A 20,892-nucleotide genomic window follows, 5' to 3' on the forward strand; every position below is an offset into this window, starting at 1 on the left:
TTTTTTTGAGACAGAGTCTCACTATGTTTCCTTTGGTAAAATGCCGTGGCCTCACAGCTCACAACAACCTCAAACTCCTGGGCTCAAGTGATTCTCTTGCTTCAGCCTCCCAAGTAACTGGGACTATAGGTGCCCACCACAACGCCCAGCTATTTTAGAGATGAGGTCTCACCCTGGCTCAAGCTGGTCTCAAACCCCATGAGCTCAGGCAATCCACCAGTCTCAGCCTCCCAGAGTGTTGGGATCAATCAGGCATGAGCCATTGCTCCTGGCCATTTCCTTTTTTAAAAGATTTCTTATTTTAACAATTATTGATAATCTACAATTGATGGTGTCAGTAAATTGCTGATCCAATTAGAAAAAAACACTTTCAGAAAATCCAACTACTACCTCACATGTTACATTAAAATTAAATTCAAATACACTAAATATTTAAATATTAAAAATAAAACTATTAAAAAGTTACAAAAAAGAAATCTTAAGTTATAAAGGAATGAACTAAACATATCCCCAAGAGTAGTGTTGATAAAGATATGGAGAAATGAATCCTTTCAAAGAAATCTGGACAAAAGGCTGAGCTCTTTGACCCAGCAATTCTCACTTTAAGGAATTTAGTTCAAGAGAGGTATAGAAAAGAGAGAGAGTAAAGAATAGAAAACTAAGTATGAGCTAACAAATTAGAAAAATTAGCCAGGCTTGGTAGTACACACCTATAGGCCTACATACTGGGCAGGCTGGGGCAGGAGGATCCTGTGAGTCCAGGAGTTCGAGATTGCAGTGAGCTATGATGTACTACATTCTAGCCTGGACAACAGAGACCCTGTCTCAAAAAAAAAAAAAACCCAACTATGTAAACACAAACATGGGTACACGTAGAAGGAAATCTAAGTAAGATTAATGGATTATATCAGTGTCAATACCCTAGTTTTGATATAATTTTGTAAGACTGGGGGAAAGTGAGCAAAGTATACAAGAGCTCTCCTAAAATTGCTTATGAATCAATAGTTATCTCAAAACCACATACCAAGATGTTTATTTTTTTTTGAGACAGAGCCTCAAGCTATCCCCCTGGGTAGAGTGCTATGGCATCACAGCTCACAGCAACCTCCAACTCCTGGGCTCAAGTGAGTCTCCTGCCTCCGCCTCCCAAGTAGCTGAGACCACAGGCACCCGCCACAATGCCCTGCTATTTTTCATTTGCAGCCATTGTTTTTTGGCAGGCCTGGGCTGGATTCGAACCTGCCACCTTAGGTGTATGTGGCTGGCGCCTTAGCCACTTGAGCCACAGGCACCAAGCCCAAGATGTTTATTGAAGTATTTGTAATAATAAAATAGAAATCAACCTAAAGGACCACACACAACAGCAGAGGACATTGGCCATCGTAGTGGCTCATGCCTGTAACAAGATGTTTATTTTTTTTTGAGACAGAGCCTCAAGCTATCCCCCTGGGTAGAGTGCTATGGCATCACAGCTCACAGCAACCTCCAACTCCTGGGCTCAAGTGAGTCTCCTGCCTCCGCCTCCCAAGTAGCTGAGACCACAGGCGCCCGCCACAACACCCGGCTATTTTTTTTAGGTTGCAGCCGTCATTGTTGTTTGGCGGGTCCGGGCTGGGGATTCGAACCCGACAGCTTAGGTGTACGTGGCTGGCGCCTTAGCCGGTTGAGCTATAGGCGCCGAGCCCATGCCTGTAATCTTAATACTCTGGGAGGCTGAGGCAAGTGAACCGCCTGAGCTTAGGAGTTCAAGATCAGCCTGAGGAAGGGGGAGACACCGTCTCTACTAAAAATAGAAAAACTAGCCAGGCATTGTGTCAGGTGCCTATAGTCCCAGTTATTCAGGAGACTAAGGCAAGAGGATTGCATGAAACCAAGAGTTTGAGGTTGCTGTGAGCTATGACACCAGAGCACTCTACCAAGGTAACAAAGTGAGACTCTGTCTCAAAAAAAATTCCTTAGATTCTCAGTAGGTCTTGGGTGGGGCCTGAGGTTCTGCATTACTAACAAGTTCCCAAAAGGTGCTTGGCTTCTCCAAGTAGGAGCCACTGCATCCTGGTGAACCACAGTGCAAACTACATACCAGTGCTTCTCATTGTGGATCAGCACTAAGTATCAGCATCACCTGGAAGCTTGTTAGAAATTGAAATGACCTGAGCCTACCCCAGAACCACTGAACACTGATTTAACAAGTTAAATCGGATATACACTAAAGTTTGAGAACCACTGCTATGCGCTTCAAAAGGTATATTGCAAGTTGCGAAATGTCAGCTGCTTTCTTCTGGGACAATGAGATTTGGGGATAGTTTTTGTCTTCTTTGTACTTTCCTATAATTTACAAACTTAGAAAATGGAACATTTTCTTTCAAAATGAAAATAACTATCATTTATTTTCTGGTTATAAAAGTAACATGGATTATAGTTCTAATATGATGCTGGAGTGTACAATGCCAGGAATTGACTGCAAGTGGATTTTTTTTTCTTTCACTCAAATGCCATACCACTGCAAGACTAAGCAGGATGTCTGTAGCCTATGTCAAAAAACTTCAGAGACCCTTCTGGTACCTAAAGAACCCAGGATGACTGACTTAGAGTAGCTATGTCAGTCTAAGTTCCAAGTGCTGCAGATAAAGTCACACAGAGTTGCTCTTCTTAACTTAGGAATTGTTCACTTGATCCTCTTCCATTAGAAAGGCTGACTTTTCCAATCTGGTCCTAAAACTATTAATAGAAGACAGTCATGTCCATCACAAGCAGCAGCTTAATCCCAAATCTGCTTGCTCTGTCTTTGCTAGAAATGTTGGAACTTAAACAGCAGTTCCTTGCTAATGCGGTGTTTACTTGAAGGCATTGAACTGCTTTGTCATACAATGGTTCTTGCAATGTGTACTTCTTATTTCAGGCGATGTTCATGAGTAAACTAGTGATAGAAGACACAAATCTAGGGAAAGTTAGTGTCACTGCCTTGCAAATAAAAATAATTTATCCCAGGCAGCGCCTGTGGCTCAATGAGTAGGGCACTGGCCCCATTTACCGAGGGTGGTGGGTTCAAACCCGCCCCGGCCAAACTGCAACAAAAAATAGCCGGGTGTTATGGCAGGCGTCTGTATTCCCAGCTACTTGGGAAGCTGAGGCAAGAGTATCACCTAAGCCCAAGAGCTGGAGGTTGCTGTGAGCTGTGATACCATGTCACTACCGAGGGCAACAAAGTGAGACTCTGTCTCTAAAAAACAATAACTTATCCACACATAGTAACTTAGCAATAAATAACAGCACTGTAGAACAGTTTTATGAAAAAAACTTGCTGCCTACAAGTAGAAGATACTTTGCAACATCAAAAATATTTACTTGGCTCGGTGCCTGTGGCTCAAGTGACTAAGATGCCAGCCACATACACCTAAGGTGGTGGGTTCGAATCCAGTCCAGGCCCGCCAAAACAACGATGGCTGCAACCAAAAAATAGCTGGGTGCTGTAGCGGGCGCCTGTGGTCCCAGCTACTTGGGAGGTGGAGGCAGGAGACTCGCTTGAGCCCAGGAGTTGGAGGTTGTTGTGAGCTGTGATGCCACAGCACTCTACCCAGGGGGATAGCTTGAGGCTCTGTCTCAAAAAAAAAAAAATTTACTTAAAAAACAATACTTACAGAAAATTGTTGAATTTTGCTAATCTCTTCAGTTGTGAGGAATTAAAATGCTCAAAGATGGATGGGCACAAGTTCACTTGTGGGTACCACCAGCAAAATTTTACCACCTTTTTTTTTTTGAGATAGTCTCATTTTGTCCCTCTTGGTAGAGTCCTCTGATGTCACAGCTCACAGCAACCTCAAACTCTTAGGCTCAAGTGATTCTCTTGCCTCAGCCTCCCAAGTAGCTGGGACCGTAGGCGCCTGCCACAATGCCCGGCTATTTTTTGTTGCAGTTGTTATTATTGTTTAGCTGGCCTGGGCTTGGTTCAAACTCACCAACTTTGGTGTAGGTGGCTGGTGCCAAACCACTGTGCTACAGGTGCTGAGCCTTTACCACCTATTGATAGGTGTCCTCAGTAGGGACAGTTTACATATGGTGGGAAATGGAGGAACAGTTTGTAAAACTTCTGAGCTGTCGGTAGAATTCAACACAAAATCACCTTCACAGCCTTTGCCATCAGTTCTCAGCTACATCAAAGTTTATGTTCTTGGGATAACTAAAGAGGAGATGATGATTTTCATTAAAGCATCTTTTTGAGAGTCTTGCATTTTTGGTTGTTGTGCTTGTATAACCTTCAGATGTAAAATGTTCACAAGTTTGGCAGCCCACCAGCTGCCAAGTCACATAGAGTTCCTCTTCTTAACTTAGGAATTGTTCAAATTGGCAAACCAGCCAATTTGCATAAAGTTGGAAAATTGTAACTCCTAATAACATCTCTAGACCAGCATCAAGTAGCTCTGAAAAACACAAATAGGAATCAGAAAAAAGCAAGCCAAAGCCAAGCTATCTTCAGATATGGAATTATTTTTACTGATCCAATAAACAGCAAGATTCCAAAGATCCTGATGCCACTAGTCCACATAAAGCCATCTTTGGTTTGCTATGAAGGCTACAACTATCAACTGCAGGAGAATGTAGGCAGAAAGGTCTGACCCAGGAGGATAAGCAGACAAGGGTGAGCCTGTTGGCTCTGTCAGCAGTTGTAGCCCACACTGCATTGATGTGACAACACTTAGCCTCTTTAGTATCACTTTCCAAGGACTAAAGCTGGCCAGGAAACAGGCTAGCAGGTCCTTTGCTTGGGCTGCAACTTTGGTAATAATATTTGTATAGTGCATAAGAGTCCCTTCTGACACAGTAGGTGGTTTTTAATAACTGGAGAATCACAACATGAATAATCAATTCACAATACGAATACGAGTAGGAAATGGTAACCAATATTCCTGCTAAGTGATATGCTGAGCCCAAGGTTAGACCTGTCATGATCTCAGATTCTTGTGTTTTTTTGTTTTTTGAGACAGAGTCTTGCTCTGTCACCAGGCTACAGTGCAATGGTGTCCTCAAAGCTTGCTGCAACCTCAAATTCCTGGGCTTAAGCAATCCTATCTCAGCCTCCCAAGTAGCTGGGACCACAGGCATGCACCCTTACACCCAGCAAATTTTTCTAATTTTTTTTGTAGAGACAAGGTCTTGCTCTTGCTCAAGCTAGTCTTAAACTCCTGGTCTCAAGCAATCCTCCCACCTGGGCTTCCCCAAGTGCTAGGATTACAGGCATGAGTCACCACACCTAGACTTTTTTGTATTTTTATTCATGAAACCCACTTAAAAGAACTAAAGATATCACCCACCAGTAAGATCTGGAGTTGACCAGAACATGCACTGAAGCTACTGGGAATAGATTTTTGATACACCATGGAGGAGCACTGGTGAATCCAGCCTTAAAGTCGCTCCATGGAACAGGAGTTTGAATTGGATGGTAAAATGGCTGCATTACCACCTGTATCAAAATTACATGCTCCGTAATTGTCTTTGCTGGGCCAAATAGTCTATGAAGACTAAAACGAGAACATAAAAACCTATCTTTGATAAATTACAAAGCGGAAAGTTGGAGAGCTCTGGCAGACACCACATGAACTAAGTGATCAAATTGGGCACATGAATAACAAGACTAAATGACATAAGGTGCTCCCAATGTCATGCAATGGGAAACATACATCATCACCCATGTAGGAGTCTTGCCAAAAAGACTTAACCTGAACCTAATCATGAGTGAACAATTAAACGAAATGAGTTATAAAACAAATTCCCACTGAAAGCAGTGAGCTTGGAGACTTCCACTAAAAGAGCAGAATCAGGAAACGCAGGGCCAGGCACGGTGGCTCACACCTGTAATCCCAGCACTTTGGGAGGCTGAGGTGGGCAGATAGCCTGAGCTCATCGGTTTGAGACCAGCCTGAGCTAGAGCGAGACCCCATCTCTAAAAATAGCCAGGCACTGTGGCAGGCGCCTGCAGTCCCAGCTACTTGGGAGGCTGAGGCAAGAGAATCACTTGAGCCCAAGAGTTAGAGGTTGCTGTGAGTTATGACGCTAGGGAACTCTACTGAGGGCAACAAAGTAAGACTCTGTCCCCCTCACCCGCCCCCCCTAAAAAGCAATCCGTTTCCCAATCTCAGCCTTGAATCTATCCTTTTTTTTTTTCCTTATAATTTAGAGATTCTCAGTTCACCTGAGTGTTCTGAGTTGGGTAGATGACTTTACAACCTTGAAAGTAAAGAAATAGGGGGTGGCACCTGTGGCTCAAAGAGGTAGGGCACTAGCCCCATATGCCGGAAGTGGCGGGTTCAAACCCAGCCCTGGCCCAAAACTGCAAAATAAATAAATAAATAAATAAGAAGCAATCGTTAAAAAAAAAAAAAAAGAAAGTAAAGAAATAGACTCGGGTGCAGCGCCTGTGGCTCAAAGGAGTAGGGCGCCAGACCCATATACCAGAAGTGATGGGTTCAAACCCAGCCCCAGCCAAGAAGGGCAGTGCCTGTGGCTCAAAGGGGTAGGGTGCCAGCCCCATATGCCAGAGGTGGCGGGTTCAAACCCAGCCCCAGCCAAAAACTGCAAAAAAAAAGGAAGTAAAGAAGTAGTATGTATAATTTTGTGTTAAATTTAGGGATAAATTTCATAGTTATCAAGATAATATGTATTACAAATTGTATTTATTTATTTATTTTTGCAGTTTTTGACCAGGGCCAGGTTTGAACCCACCACCTCTGGTATATGGGACCAGTGCCCTACTCCTTCAGCCACAGGCACTGCACTATATTATAAATTTTAAAATGTCTTTAATACTTAAGGGAATATGACATTGAAATTTTATAATTTCAATTTATTTATTTTTAATTAATTTTTTTTGAGAGAGAGAGAGAGAGTCTCACTCTGTTAACAGACCAGGCTAGAGTGCCATGGCATTAGCCTAGTTCACAAAAAACTCAAACTTTTGGGCTGAAGGATCCTCCTGCCTCATCCTCTCAAATAGCTAAGATTACAGGTGCCCACCACCACTCCCGGGCTAATTCTTTTTTTCTCACACCTGGATAATTTTTCTTTCTTTTTGAGACAGAGTCTCACTATGTCACCCTTGGTAGAGTGTCCTGGCGTCACAGCTCACAACTCGAGTTTAAGCAGTTCTTTTGCCTCAGCCTCCCAAGTAGCTGAGACTATAGGCGCCCGCCACAACACCCAGCTATTTTTTTGTTGTTGTTGTAGTTGTCATTGTTGTTTAGCAGGTCTGGGCTGGGTTTGAAACTGCCATCCCCAGTATATGTGGCTGGTGCCCTAACCACTGAGTTATGGGTGCCGTGCCAACACCTGGCTAATTTTTCTATTTTTAGTAGAGATGGGGGGGTCTTGCTCTTGCTCAGCCTGATCTCGAACTCCTGAACTCAAGGGATCCTTCCACCTCAGCCTCACAGAGTGCTAGAATTACAGGCATAAGCTACTACACCTGGCCTTAATAATTCCAATTTAAATGTGTGAATTTTTAGGTGTGATTTTAATTTAAAAGGCTTTAAAGAATTTGATTAAAAATTGATTAAATTACATTAGTATAAAAAGAACTTGAATTCAAGAAATGTGATTTTCTTTTTCTTTTCTCTTATTTTTGAGACTGAGTCTCACTTTGTTGCCCTCAGTAGCGTGTTGTGACATCACAGCTCATAGCAACCTCAAACTCCTAAGTTCAAGCCATCTTGTCTCAGCCTCCCAAGTAGCTGGGACTACAGGCACCCACCATAACACCTGGCTATTTTTATAGACATTCTCCCTCTTTATTTATTTATTTTTTGAGACGGAGCCTCAAGCTATCCCCCTGGGTAGAGTGCCATGGCATCATGCTCCCAGCAACCTCCAACTCCTGGGCTCAAGCGAGTCTCCTGCCTCAGCCTCCCAAGTAGCTGGGACTACAGGCACCCACCACAACGCCTGGCCATTTTTTGGTTGCAGCCATCATTGTTGTTTGGCGGGCCCAGGCTGGGGATTCGAACCCGCCACCTTAGGTGTATGTGGCTGGCGCCTTAGCCGCTTGAGCCACAGGCGCTGAGCCGACATTCTCCCTCTTGTCTGGGCTGGTCTCAAACTCCTGAGCTCAGGTAATCCACCCGCTTCAGCCTCCCAGAGTGCTAGGATTATTGGTGTAAGCCACTGTGCTCTGCCCTATAAATGTGATTTAAGATATTTATAAGAGTTGTATTAATGTGTGTTAATGTGTATTATTTGTTAGAGTTGTAAGTCAGTCCCATCAGGCATTGGGAATGTTTAGAAATTCAATCAGTCAAGTTTATTCATTGCTTAAGCAAATTTAACTTCTTAAAATTATGAAATAAATAGGGGGCGATGCCTGTGGCTCAAAGGAGTAAGGCACTGGGCCCCATGTGCCAGAGGTGGCGGGTTCAAACCCAGCCCCGACCAAAACCTGCAAAAAAAAAGAAATAATTGAAAATTAAAGAATAAAACTGTGCAAGTTGGACTCGAAGGCTTAAAAAAAAAGAACTGGATTTTTTTTTTTTTTTTTGAGACAGAGTCCCACTGTGTTGCCCTGGGTAGTGTCATGGTGTCACAGTTCACAGCAACCTCCAACTCTTGGGCTTAAGCAATTCTCTTGCCTCAGTGATTTTCCTCCCAAGTAGCTGAGACTACAGGCGCCTGCCACAGTGCCCAGCTATTTTTTGTTGTGGTTGTTATTGTTTTAGCTGGCCTGGGCTGGGTTCAAACCCACCAACTTTGGTGTATGTGGCTGGCACTGTAACCACTGTGCTATGGATGCTGAGCTGAAAACCTGGATTTTTAAAAATTTTAAGTTTTAATACATTGAATATAAATTTAAATCCAAAGATACCAAATTATCACACAAAAGTCCTCTTCAGACATTACAGACTCAAACTGATGAGTGCAAGAAGAATTACTCTATCTCAAAAAGAATGGAAAAGAGGTAGGTGGTAAAAGAGAATAGGCTGACCAGTGTGGAGTTGGGAGGACGAGAAGAAAGAGGAGTGGGAGAAGGACAGAAAAGTCCCAGAAAGGCAGAGAGAGACATGTGTAACGATGGATGACTCGCAGAAAATCTTACTCTCAGCTCGGTGCCTGTGGCTCAAGCGGCTAAGGCGCCAGCCACATACACCTAAGGTGGCGGGTTCGAATCCCTAACCCGACCCGCCAAACAACAATGATGGCTGCAACCAAAAAATGGCCAGGCCTTGTGGCAGGCACCTGTGGTCCCAGCTACTTGGGAGGCTGAGGCAGGAGACTCGCTTGAGCCCAGGAGTTGGAGGTTGCTATGAGCTGTGATGCCACAGCACTCTACCCAGGGGGACAGCTCTGTCTCAAAAAAAAAAAAGAAAATCTTACTCTGTCGTCACTGCCTCCTCAAAGACTTTCAGTACAGATCTACATTACTTTTTTTCTAAGTCACCCTTATTGAGGTATCACATACATAAAATGCACCCATTCTGAGTGTACAAATTGATGACTTTTTGACAAATGTATATTCATATTCCTCCCTTCCAAATACTAACTAACCAGGCCTAACCTGCTTAGCCTTTTATTTTTATTTTTATTTTTTTGCAGTTTTTGGCTGGGGCTGGGTTTGAACCCACCACCTCTGGCATATGGGGCCGGCGCCTTACTCGTTTGAGCCACAGGCACTGCCCAACCTGCTTAGCTTTTAAGTTCAGGGCAGTATGGCTGTAGACAACATCCACTCCTGTATAACTACTATCACAATTAGGATACAAGGCACTTCTGGCTGGGCACAGTGGCTCACACCAATAAATCCCAGCACTTTGAGAGGCTGAGGGCAGGGAGGAGGATTGATTGAAGCCAGGAGTTACAGACAGCCTGGGCAACATGAGGAGATTCCCTGAAAAAAAATTAAATACTAACCAGGTGTGGAGCTCAGGAGTTTGAGGTTTTAGTGAGCTGTAATCTGGCCACTGCATTCCAGCCTGGGCAACAGAGGGACATTGTCTCTAAAAAAATTAAAAGTAAAATTTAAAAAAATGGCCATGAGTGGTGGCTCGTGCCTGTAATTCCAGCACTTGGGAGGCCGAGGCAGTGGATTGCCTGAGCTGGCTGGGCGCCTGTAGCACAGTGGTTACAGCGCCAGCCACATACACCGAGGCTGGTAGGCTCGACCCTGGCCTGGGCCAGCTAAACAACAATGACAACTGCAACAAAAAATAGCCGGGCGTTGTGGTGGGCACCTATAGTCCCAACTACTTGGGAGGCTGAGGCCAAGAGAATAGAGAATTGCTTGAGCCCAATAATTTGAGGTTGCTGTGAGCTATAATGCGAGAGCACTCTACTGAGGGCAACAAAGACAGACTCTGTCTCAAAAAAAAGAGTAATTTCTTTTATTTATTTATTTAGAGACAGAGTCTCAAGCTGTTGCCCTGCTTAGAGTGCTATGGTGTCATAGCTCATAGCAACCTCCAACTCTTGGGCTCAAGTGATCCTCTGCTTCACTTTTTTTTTCTTTTTCTTTTTCTCTTTTCTGTTTTTAGTAGAGACGGGGTCTTGCTTTTGCTCAGGCTGGTCTCAAACTCCTGAGCTCAAGTAATCCACCCACCTCAGCCTCCCAGAGGGCTAGAATTACAGGTGTGAGCCATAGCGCCTGGCCAAAAGTAATTTCTATCACCCTAAAGAGTTCTCTTTTTTTTTCTTTTTTGAGATAGTCTCTCTCTGTTGCCCAGGCTAGAGTGCAGTGGCATTATCACAGCTCATCGAAACCTCAAACTCCTAGGCTCAAGCTATCCTCCTGTCTCAGCTTCCTGAGTACTTGGGAGCACAAGTGCTTGTCACCCTGATGGGTCTCAGTCTTCCTCAGGCTGGTCTTCAACTCCTGAGCTCAAGTGATCCTTGCACCACCTTGACCTCCCAGAGGGCCAAGATTACAGGTGCAAACCACCACATCAGGCCCAAAACATTCTAGGAGCTTCTCCAACCATTGGCCCCAGACAAACATGGATCTGATTTCTACTACCATGAGATACTTTTACCTATTCTAGAACTTCATATGGAATCATAGTATACACACTTTAGTAGCTGGCAAGTTTCTTTTTTATTGCTAATTATTATTCCATTGTATGAATTTGGTTATCTATTCACCTGGGCCGATTATGAAGAAAGCTGCTATGAATATTAGAGTACATATCCTTTTCCAGACATAATTTTTAATTTCTCTTCGGTAAATACCTAGAAGTGGAATTCTTGAGTGATATGTTAAGTGCATATTTAACTTTGTAAGAAACTGAGGAACTGGTTTTCACAGTAGCTGTGTCATTTTTTACATCCCCCCTTGCATTCCTTAGGACTTAGATTTGTGTTCTTTTGGATAAGACTATATGTTCACTGGCCTTAAGGTGGTCCCAATACAGTCCTGATGAGTATAAAAAGATAAACCTGTAAAAGTTATTTTAACTGGAGGAAGGGGAGCACAGTCTTTGGTTGACCTTGTCTTCTTCCCTCCAGTGATGACTTTCCAGAACCTGTGCCAAGTACAGCTTTTTGGATCCAGAAAGATCGCTTTCAGGGAGAGAGTGGCTAAGGTCTGCCAGGCAATTAACCTTGATCTGACCTGATCCCACTTCTGCCCTGCATAGTCTCCCTTGAGATGCTGAAAGGGAAGGGACCTCAGAGTACTCTTTCAATACAGCCCCAAGTCCAGGATCATGAGGCTAGGGTGGCAGAGAGAGGCTCCAGGCAGTGATAATGATTGCTTATACAGCTTGACATTTACAAACATGGGCCATTCAGAGTTTCACAGAGGGTGAAAGGGACTTTGAAAGATGCTGCTAGATGACTCAAACCTTTCCCCTTTCCCACCCCCAATCTCGAAGCAGTTTTTCTCACGTGTCAGTTCACTCTTGGGCTTCAAGGATGGAAGAGGACTCCCAAGCCCCTTGGTCACTTAGATAAGGCTATTACAAGGCTGAGCCACCTTCAAGTACAGTTACTGTCTTTTTGGAGCAAGGTTAAAAATGGGTGAAAAGATTAAAATTGGGTTAAAAGGTGGGGCTCTCATTTAGAGGTAATGACCCCTCTGCCCAAGGATGGGAAAGATGGGATGGAGCTTGCCAGGGGCTCATGAGGGAAAATCCAAAGGTGCATTGCTTAAAGGGACCTAGGGACAAGGTGACAAGCAGACTGACAAGGCTTCCCTTTCCTCCAGGGAGAAGCTGCACATGCAGGGCTGGTGGAGGCAGAGACCTGCCTAGGGGAAACCGAGTGCCTCTGATGCTCCATCTCAGCCTGGAGGGCCAATACCAGAAGCAGATCTATGACAGCAAGAGCCGCTTTCACCCTTCCTGGGCTCTGGGCCCACTAGACTAGACTACATTTCCCAGCTTCCCCTTGAGGATAGGTGTGGCCAATGATCTGCGAGCATATCAGTCACGTGGCAGCGCCGGCACTTTCCGCAGACTGTGGGCCTGTGGGCGGGGCATGGGAGGAGCCTGCGCCCTGACGACCTGGCGGGGCTGCGTTGTGTTTCTCCTTCTTTCTGCAAGAGAGAAATGGGCTTCTCTCTTTTTTTTTTTTTTTGAGACAGAGCCTTCAAGCTGTCCCCCTGGGTAGAGTGCCGTGGCATTACAGCTCACAGCAACCTCCAACTCCTGGGCTCAAGCGAGTCTCCTGCCTCCGCCTCCCAAGTAGCTGGGACCACAGGCGCCCGCCACAACGCCCGGCTATTTTTTGGTTGCAGCCGTCATTGTTGTTTGGCAGGCCTGGGCTGGGGATTCGAACCCGCCACCTTAGGTGTACGTGGCTAGCGCCTTAGCCGATTGAGCTATAGGTGCCGAGCCGGGCTTCTCTTGTTTAACCCATTGCTTCGTATTTTTATTATACCAGCCGAACCTAAATAATTATGGAGCCAAAGGAGGAGCTAAGACTGGATGCGGAGGCGGGTCCCAGGTGTTGGTGATACTTAAGAGACGGAGGGGTTCGTGGGGGGGGGGGCCAAAAGCAGGACGGGAGGACTCTGGTGAACAGACCGTCCTCCCGCCTAGTTGGAAGGGCCAGGGTTGGGGAGGGGTACAGAAGGACTAGAAGTGACCGAGAGGAACTGACTATGCCCATCCCAGACGTCTGGCCCATAGCCAGCAGAGCTGGGGGCAGCTCTTTCTGCCATCAGCTCTTCTGGAGTTGTTCCTATCCTGGACTAAGAAATTCTGATTACTGATCTGAGTTGGTTACTTACGTGCCCACAAGCCCTAGAAGAGACCAGAGGGAGCAGCTGAGGCACGGAACCCACAGAGTTCTCACTGTCAAGAGGTAGAGAAGACCAGCACGCTCCAATCCTTCACCCACCCACCCCCACTTCATTCTTTCTCACCCAGCAGACATTTACTCCACATCACCTGCCTACTGGGAGCTGTTCTAGGTGCTAGAGGCAGGACAGTGACTAAAGAGCAAAAAATCCCCTCCTGTGGAGCATACATGCTAATGGGGAACATGGATGCTAAACAAGATAAATAAGAAAAATATAAATATGTACTGATCAGTGCAAAGGAAATAAAGCTGATAAGGGACAGGAAGTAGGGGGTTACATTTCAGGTAGGATGGGTAGGGGAGGCATCATTAAAAGGCAACATTTCAGTAAAGCCTTTTTAAAATGATAGCTGGGCACAGGAGACAAAAGCAGTCATGTCTTGATTATGTCGTTGGAATTAATTTACTGGGTATGAACATGAAATGCCTGCATACGCATATCTGTATGTGACTGACGCAGGCAGTGGCCCCACAATCTGACGGCCAGGGAAAGGTGCCTGGAACAGAGACCTGAGCAGGCCAAGATGGGCCTCTCGGTCCTGCCCAGGCTTCAAGCATGGCCAAGAATGGGGCCTCGGACTGCCAGCTCTGGGCAGCATCAGCAACACCTCCCAAGTGGGACAGTGCTATCTGGGAAGGAGGGTGGGGCCCCTGAGATTGTAGAGTCTCCTGTGTCTGGCCCTGTGGCATCAGGAGCTAGGGACAATGCAGTGTGATCACGGGCTCTCCACGTCCCACTCCACCCTGCCCCACCACCTCTGCTGCTTTCCACTCCCAGCAGGCAGACAGGTCTGATGGGGTTTTTCCGGGCTGGGCTGGTGGCCTGACCCAGCAGGGGCCACAGAGATGGGGTGGAGACCGTTTCTGGACAGGGAAGATGAGATGTGACCCTGAGCCCCCGTGGCTGGGGGCAAGAGACAGATAGCAGCTTTGCCAGAAGCAGGCTGAGATTAGAGAGGGGGCAGTCAGAGCGCCCCCACCTCACATCCTGTTTTCAAAGTGTGGGGGCCTAGCACTGTGCTTTTTCCTTTGGACTTTTTCCAGGGTAGTATCCCCCCACCCAAGCCTTCTCCCCAGGGAGCCTGCACAAGGGTGAGAGGGTTCCCCGGCACGCCTAAACAGGGGTTCACCTGGAGTTTTTCCAGGCTGGGCTGGGCCCCAGAGCCAGGGACTGGGGGAAAGGCACATTCCCATCCCTTCCTGAAAGTGGGCCTGGGGGGGTCCCCTGGGCAGATGGAACACCAAACAGGCCCTCGTGGCTGGCAGGGAGAGGAAATGGCACCCTTCCCCCTCAAAAGGATAGGCCTGACCCACTTCCAGTGTCTGCACCCACCAGCCCCACACAAGGCCTTGGGGACTGTTGGGTTCTAGGTCACCACCTGACAAGCCCAGCCAGGCAAGTGAAAGACAATTCTGTAGGAGATTGAAGAGCTCAGGCTCTGGAACTCATCAGGCAGGCCTGAGGCTGGGACCTGCTCCCTACTGCCCATGTGTCTGTGGGTAAGTGGGTAAGTGGCTTAGACCCAACTGGAAATAGTACCCTCCTGCCACTGTGGAAAAGAGAACTCAATGAGCCAATTGGGCTCCATATAGAGCCTGCCCCACCAGAGGCCCAGGTGAGGAGAGGTGTACTATGCAGTTGGGCAGACTCCTAGGAAGGCGGAGGGGACAAATAAAACATCCTAACCAGGGACATGTCCCTTCCCTAGCTGCTCAGATCACCATCAGTCACCCTAACTCCCTCCTGCTATGGGACAGCTTCCCCCACCACCTTCAGGCAGTAGGAGTGGACTCTCAATCCAGAGTCTTCTAGGACTAGAAAAGCAGAAGCTTTTCTACTTTTCACATTATTTTATTTTTATTTTTTTTGAGACAGAGCCTCAAGCTATCCCCCTGGGTAGAGTGCCATGGCATCACAGCTCACAGCAACCTCCAACTCCTGGGCTCAAGCGAGTCTCCTGCCTCAGCCTCCCAAGTAGCTGGGACTACAGGCACCCACCACAACGCCCGGCCATTTTTTTGGTTGCAGCCATCATTGTTGTTTGGCGGGCCCGGGCTGGGGATTCGAACCCACCACTTGGGAGCCACAGACGCCAAGCCTTTATTTATTTATTTATTTTTTGAGACAGAGCCTCAAGCTATCACCCTAGGTAGAGTGCCATGGGGTCACAGCTCACAGCAACCTCCAACTCCCGGGCTCAAGCAATTCTCCCAAGTAGCTGAGACTATAGGTGCCCGCCACAGCACCCAGCTATTTTTTGGTTGCAGCTGTCATTGTTGTTTGGCAGGCCCAGGCTGGATTTGAACCCACTAGGTCAGGTGTGTGTGGCTGGCGCCTTAGCCACTTGAGCCACAGGCTCCGAGCCTACTTTTCACATTATAAAATAACATGTTTGTTATATTAATAGTAAATCTGGGGCTCAGCACACGTAGCTCAGTGAGTAGGGCGCTGGCCACATACACCGAATCTGGCAGGTTGAGCCAGGCCCAGGCCTGCTAAACAATAATGACAACTGCAACCAAAAAATAGCCAGGTGTTGTGGTGGGTGCCTATAGTCCCAGCTACTTGGGAGGCTGAGGCAAGAGAATCGCTAAGCCCAAGAGTTTGAGGTTGCTGTGAGCTGTGACACCACGGCCCTCTACCAAGGGTGACATAGTGAGACTCTTGTCTCAAAAAAAAGTAAATCTGGGAAATTATAGAAAAGTAAGAAAAAACCAAAAACTTATAATTTGACTTCCAAAGCCAGCTACTCTTCATCGTCTTTCCATATGGGATCTCTTCCAGATGTCCTAGAGAACATTTGGTTCTCTGTTAACATGGCTGGGGCCTCAACTTTAAGACGCAGAGCTGGAAGGAAACCGTGGGGATTAGCTGGCCCAGCGTCCTCAGTTAACAAGCCAGGAGGTTATGGCCCAGAACTGCTGAATGACTTGTCCAAAGTGAGCAGTGACAGAGCTAGAACCAGAAGCTGTTAGATGTTTGCCATTCCTTAACACCAGCAGCAAACCTCCCTCCACCCCTGAAGACCATCTTTGAGGTGACATAGTTAATAGCGAATCTAGGCCCCCAGTTTGGAGAAGACTGGCAGGGACGGGCTGCCCTGGACCCCTTGGTTCCCTTGATAAAGGATGTGCTCTGGTTTAACCCCATCCCCCAATTCTAGGTGGAGACTTAGCTATGAGGGGACAAGGGGAGGGCTGGAAAGGGAGGACTGGCAGAGCCCAGCAAGGGGCATGGCCCTGAGTTTGTTCCCAAGGGTGGAGCCAGCTAGCAGGGTCTCCCTGTCCCTTTAAGAGAAGGGGGAGAGCTAGCCCCTCTCCGCCATCCTGTCCTGTCATCCATCCCAGCCAAATCCGAAAGGGAAAATGAAAGAGGGAGCAGAAGCAGGTCCCAGCCACCTCTCAAGGTCCCTTGCTCAGGTCTGAAGTCTCAGCCCCCAGCCCCAGGGTGAGTGAAGTTGGTTGAGGGCTTGGGGGCCACAAGGAGCCTGTGGGACCTGTGGGAGAAGGCAAGGGGGGTTCTCAGGAGATTCAGGTGCTGGAAGCAGAGGACAGCAGGGAGGAGAGGGAAGGCCTGGGAGGAATTCCCACCAGACTGGTGTAGCATTGCAGGGACCCCTCCAGCAAAGGACCTTGTGAGATTATGGAAGTGGGGGGCTACTTTGTGTCAGCTCTGCAACCTGAGAAGAGTTCACTGCAGCACAAATGGCAGAGAAGTGGTGGGCTGAGAAAGGAGTGGTCTCCCTGGGTCTGCTACTCCCACCTCTCCCAGCCCACACTGGAGGCCCCACTATAACCATCGGAGGCCCCTGGTTGGAGGCCCCACTATAACCATGGCAAGTGTCCTTGGCAGTGAGGACGCTGGTGAGTCTTTGCTCCACCAGGCAGGTCAGGGCCTGCCTCTGCTGATCCACCAGGTCCTCTCCAGAACCTGGATGCTGGAGGAGCACCGAGACTAACCGAGCAGGCTGGGGAAACATGTGGCTAGATGGTCAGGATGGGGCTCCTCCCCAGCATCAGGGACCCAAATGTTAGGGAACCCGCAGTTGAGGATCACCTGTTGCCCTCTTAAGGTAGAGAAGGTCTAACTGACCCCGTTCCGATAGGTGTGGAAGGTGGGGGGCGGGGATCCCTGAACTGCCCCAGCCTCTGACCCTGCCCTGTGTCCCCAGCGCCATGGGGGAGTGGGCGTTCCTGGGCTCGCTGCTGGACGCTGTGCAGCTGCAGTCGCCGCTCGTGGGCCGCCTCTGGCTGGTGGTCATGCTGATCTTCCGCATCCTTGTGCTGGCCACCGTGGGCGGCGCCGTGTTCGAGGACGAACAGGAGGAGTTTGTGTGCAACACGCTGCAGCCCGGCTGCCGCCAGACTTGCTACGACCGCGCTTTCCCAGTCTCGCACTACCGCTTCTGGCTCTTCCACATCCTGCTACTCTCGGCGCCCCCCGTATTGTTTGTCATTTACTCCATGCACCAGGCCAGCAAGGAGGCGGGCGGCGCAGAGGCGGCATGCGCCCGCGGGCGGCCCGAGGGCCCCTGCGCATCCTGCGCCCTGCGCGCCCGCCGCGCACGGCGCTGCTACCTGCTGAGCGTGGCGCTGCGCCTGGCGGCCGAGCTGGCCTTCCTGAGCGGCCAGGCGCTGCTTTACGGCTTCCGCGTGGCCCCGCATTTCGCGTGCACCGGCCTGCCCTGCCCGCACACCGTTGACTGCTTCGTGAGCCGGCCCACGGAGAAGACCGTCTTCGTGGTCTTCTACTTCGCCGTGGGGCTGCTGTCGGCGCTGCTCAGCGTGGCCGAGCTGGGCCACCTGCTCTGGAAGAGCCGCCCGCGCACAGGGGAGCGAGACAATCGCTGCAGCCGCGCGCACGAGGAAGCGCAGAAGCTGCTCCCGCCGCCGCCGCCGCCGCCGCCAGCCCTGCCCTCCCGGCGCCCGGGGCCGGACCCCTACGCCCCGCCCGCCTATGCGCAGCGGGCGCCCGCCGGCGACGGCGAGGGCGGCAGCAGCCGCAGCAAGGCGTCACTGGCTACTGGCCGCCAGGATCTGGCCATCTAGCGGCGGGCACTGCCATGGGCGGACGGTGAGGTCCGAGGCGGCACCCCACCAGCAACAAGAAGTGACTTCTGCAAGATCTGTAACTGAACTTGTCCGAGCTGGAAACCACAGTGGGGATAGCCCGAAGGTCGCAGCTGCATGAGCTCCCTCCCACGTGCCCTGCTGGCAGCAGCTGGGGCCTTGCTGAGCTGGGAGTGGAGAATGAACTCAGGCCCTCGATGCCACCATCCAGGTGGAAAGGAAAGAGGCTGGGGCCTCAGAGAGTGGACAGGAACTGGGCTGAGCAGAGTGGAAGGTGGAATGCAGGCAGTAGGTCACCTGGTGGTTTTACTGGGGACAAAACCAACTGTGATACCAGCATTCCCAGGTGCTCTCCTGGGAGAGAGGAGCGGCCTCCTTGTGGGCTCTCTGTGGGTGTGCACACACATACACGCATGTGCACCGTGAGCTGTGTGTGCATGTGCACGTGTAAACCCCATGTGAACTCCTTGTGTGTGCATGTATGACGTGCATGGTGCATGCTTGCACACGGACACGTGTAAGTCCTAGGTGAGCTGTGTGTGCGCACGGACACGTGTATGTCCTGTGTGAATTCTGTGAGTGCACCGCATTGTACACATGTGCACGTGTCCCTCCTGCACGGACTCCCTATGTGTGCATGTGTCACCTGTGTGCCCGCCTGTACACATGCACATCCTGTGAGTTCTCTGTAAGTGCAAGGGACATCCGGTGTGAGCCCCAAGTGTGTGTGTTCTCTGACACGCACTGTAGGAGTGGCTAGGATCCAATGCCAGCAGCAGCCACAATGGCTCCCTCCCTATTGCCTAAACCCAGCCCACCTGCAAGGGCTCAGGAAGTCTCCTTTCCTGAGAGCCCACCCAGGAAGGGAGGGGCAGGGACACACCCATTCCCAGGGCAGGCCTCAGTCCCTTGGACTGTGAGTGCATCCACACTGTCCATCTTTTGGCCCCGCAGGGAGGCCCGGGGGTGGGGGTGGGGGGTGGGCGTGGCACCAAAGGACAGCATGGACAGGTGTCCCTTCCTCTCACATCTTCACCCTCCTGGCCATGCTGCTGCTTCCCCAGTCTACACGTAGTTAAGTTCCTTCCATCCTTAGAAGAAACCTTACCCCAAAACAAACTATTTCCCACCAACCAGCCCCTTATTCCCACCAGTCATTCAAAGAGCTGTCTACAGGGCTGCCTCACACTTCCTCCCGCCTAGTCCCTGCCCATCTGTTTTCCTGCTTCACTGCCCCAGTAGACTGCTCTCCATAAGACCACCCCAGACCTGAGTGACATATCCAGGGGCCATCATCTGATTGCACCTGGAGATCTCGTCAAACCCTGCTGACGTGGCCAGACCTGTGACTGCGACAACCCCTCTCTGCCCTCTGCCCGAGTGGGTGTCCCTGTAGTTCCCTCTCTCCCCTCTCCCGGTGCTCCTTTCCTCCACTTCCTTCCCTTGCTCTGCACACTGGTTGGGAGGACTTTCTCAACGGCCCCCTATTTTAGCCCTTGCAGGCTCCCCTGCCCTCAGGGTAAATCCAGAACCTTCAGGAAGCTTCTTAAGCCTCGATCCCCAGCACACTGGCTTCCCCCTGGTTTCCGGGCTCCTAACCATATTGAATTTTCTGTTCTTACAAAGCACCACGCTCACTTTTGCTTTCAAGTGTTTGAACATGCTGTTCCTTTCCCCAGAGCAGCCACCCTCTCTCTGCAGCCTCTTTCTCCCCTAGCTAACACCTACCACCTTTTTGCTCTCACATGGGAAGAAAACAGATGCCTTCAGGAAGAGGCGATCCATGGTGGCCACCACCCCAAGTCAGAGCTAAAGGTCCCAGGACGTGATGCTTCCCCGGGAAAAGCACCTCTCCTGAAGGATGGCATCACCTTCCCCATCCATGGCACACAATGGGTGCTTAGTGAATAGGCATTGAATGAAAAAACCGAAGGTGTCCCCAGGCCCATGCCATCCCTACACCCAAGCATTTATCCATGCTGACCGTAGGCACCATTATCTCTCTGATGACAAGTCAGTGTCCACAGCCCGGACCCCTCCATACACACTCAGACCTGAATGTCCGGCTGTTTTCCAGATATATTCATTCGACAAGTATTTACTGAGCACTCACTGTATGTCAGGCAGTGTTTGAGATCAGCAGCATCTGATAAAGATGGCGTGTGAGCCACATATGAAATTTGAAGATTTTCATTAGCCACAAGTAAAAGGAGGGCAGCGCCTGTGGCTCAGTGAGTAAGGCGCCGGCCCCATATACCCAGCCCTGGCCAAACTGCAACAAAAAATAGCCGGACATTGTGGCGGGCACCTCCCAGCTACTCAGGAGGCTGAGGCAAGAGAATTGCCTAAGCCCAAGAGCTGGAGATTACTGTGAGCTGTGACACGGCACTCTACCGAGGGTGACAAAGTAAGACTGTATCTACCAAAAAAAAAAAAAAAAGTAAAAGGAAACAAGTGAAATTATTTTTAGCAATATATTTTCTTTAACCCAGCATATTTAAAATAGGATCATTTCAAAGCATCATTAATATTAAAAAGCATTAAGGAGAT

General features: G+C 49.0%; 1 protein-coding gene across 1 annotated transcript; it reads left to right on the forward strand.

The window, feature by feature from the left end:
• Positions 1-17,346: 17,346 nt before the first annotated feature.
• Positions 17,347-18,321, forward strand: GJD3 (gap junction protein delta 3). Its single transcript, XM_003786395.3, has one exon. The coding sequence runs from the start codon at positions 17,449-17,451 to the stop codon at positions 18,319-18,321; it is 873 nt and encodes a 290-aa protein (XP_003786443.1). The 5' UTR covers positions 17,347-17,448.
• Positions 18,322-20,892: the final 2,571 nt, after the last annotated feature.

This window comes from Otolemur garnettii, unplaced genomic scaffold (assembly GCF_000181295.1).
Source record: "Otolemur garnettii isolate 467f Iridium unplaced genomic scaffold, OtoGar3 scaffold00018, whole genome shotgun sequence".
Lineage (NCBI taxonomy): Eukaryota > Metazoa > Chordata > Mammalia > Primates > Galagidae > Otolemur > Otolemur garnettii.

What these genes read in the sequence shown, in the direction of transcription:
- GJD3 (XM_003786395.3), top strand. Translation starts at nt 17,449, where the DNA reads ATGGGGGAGTGGGCGTTCCTGGGCTCGCTGCTGGACGCTGTGCAGCTG.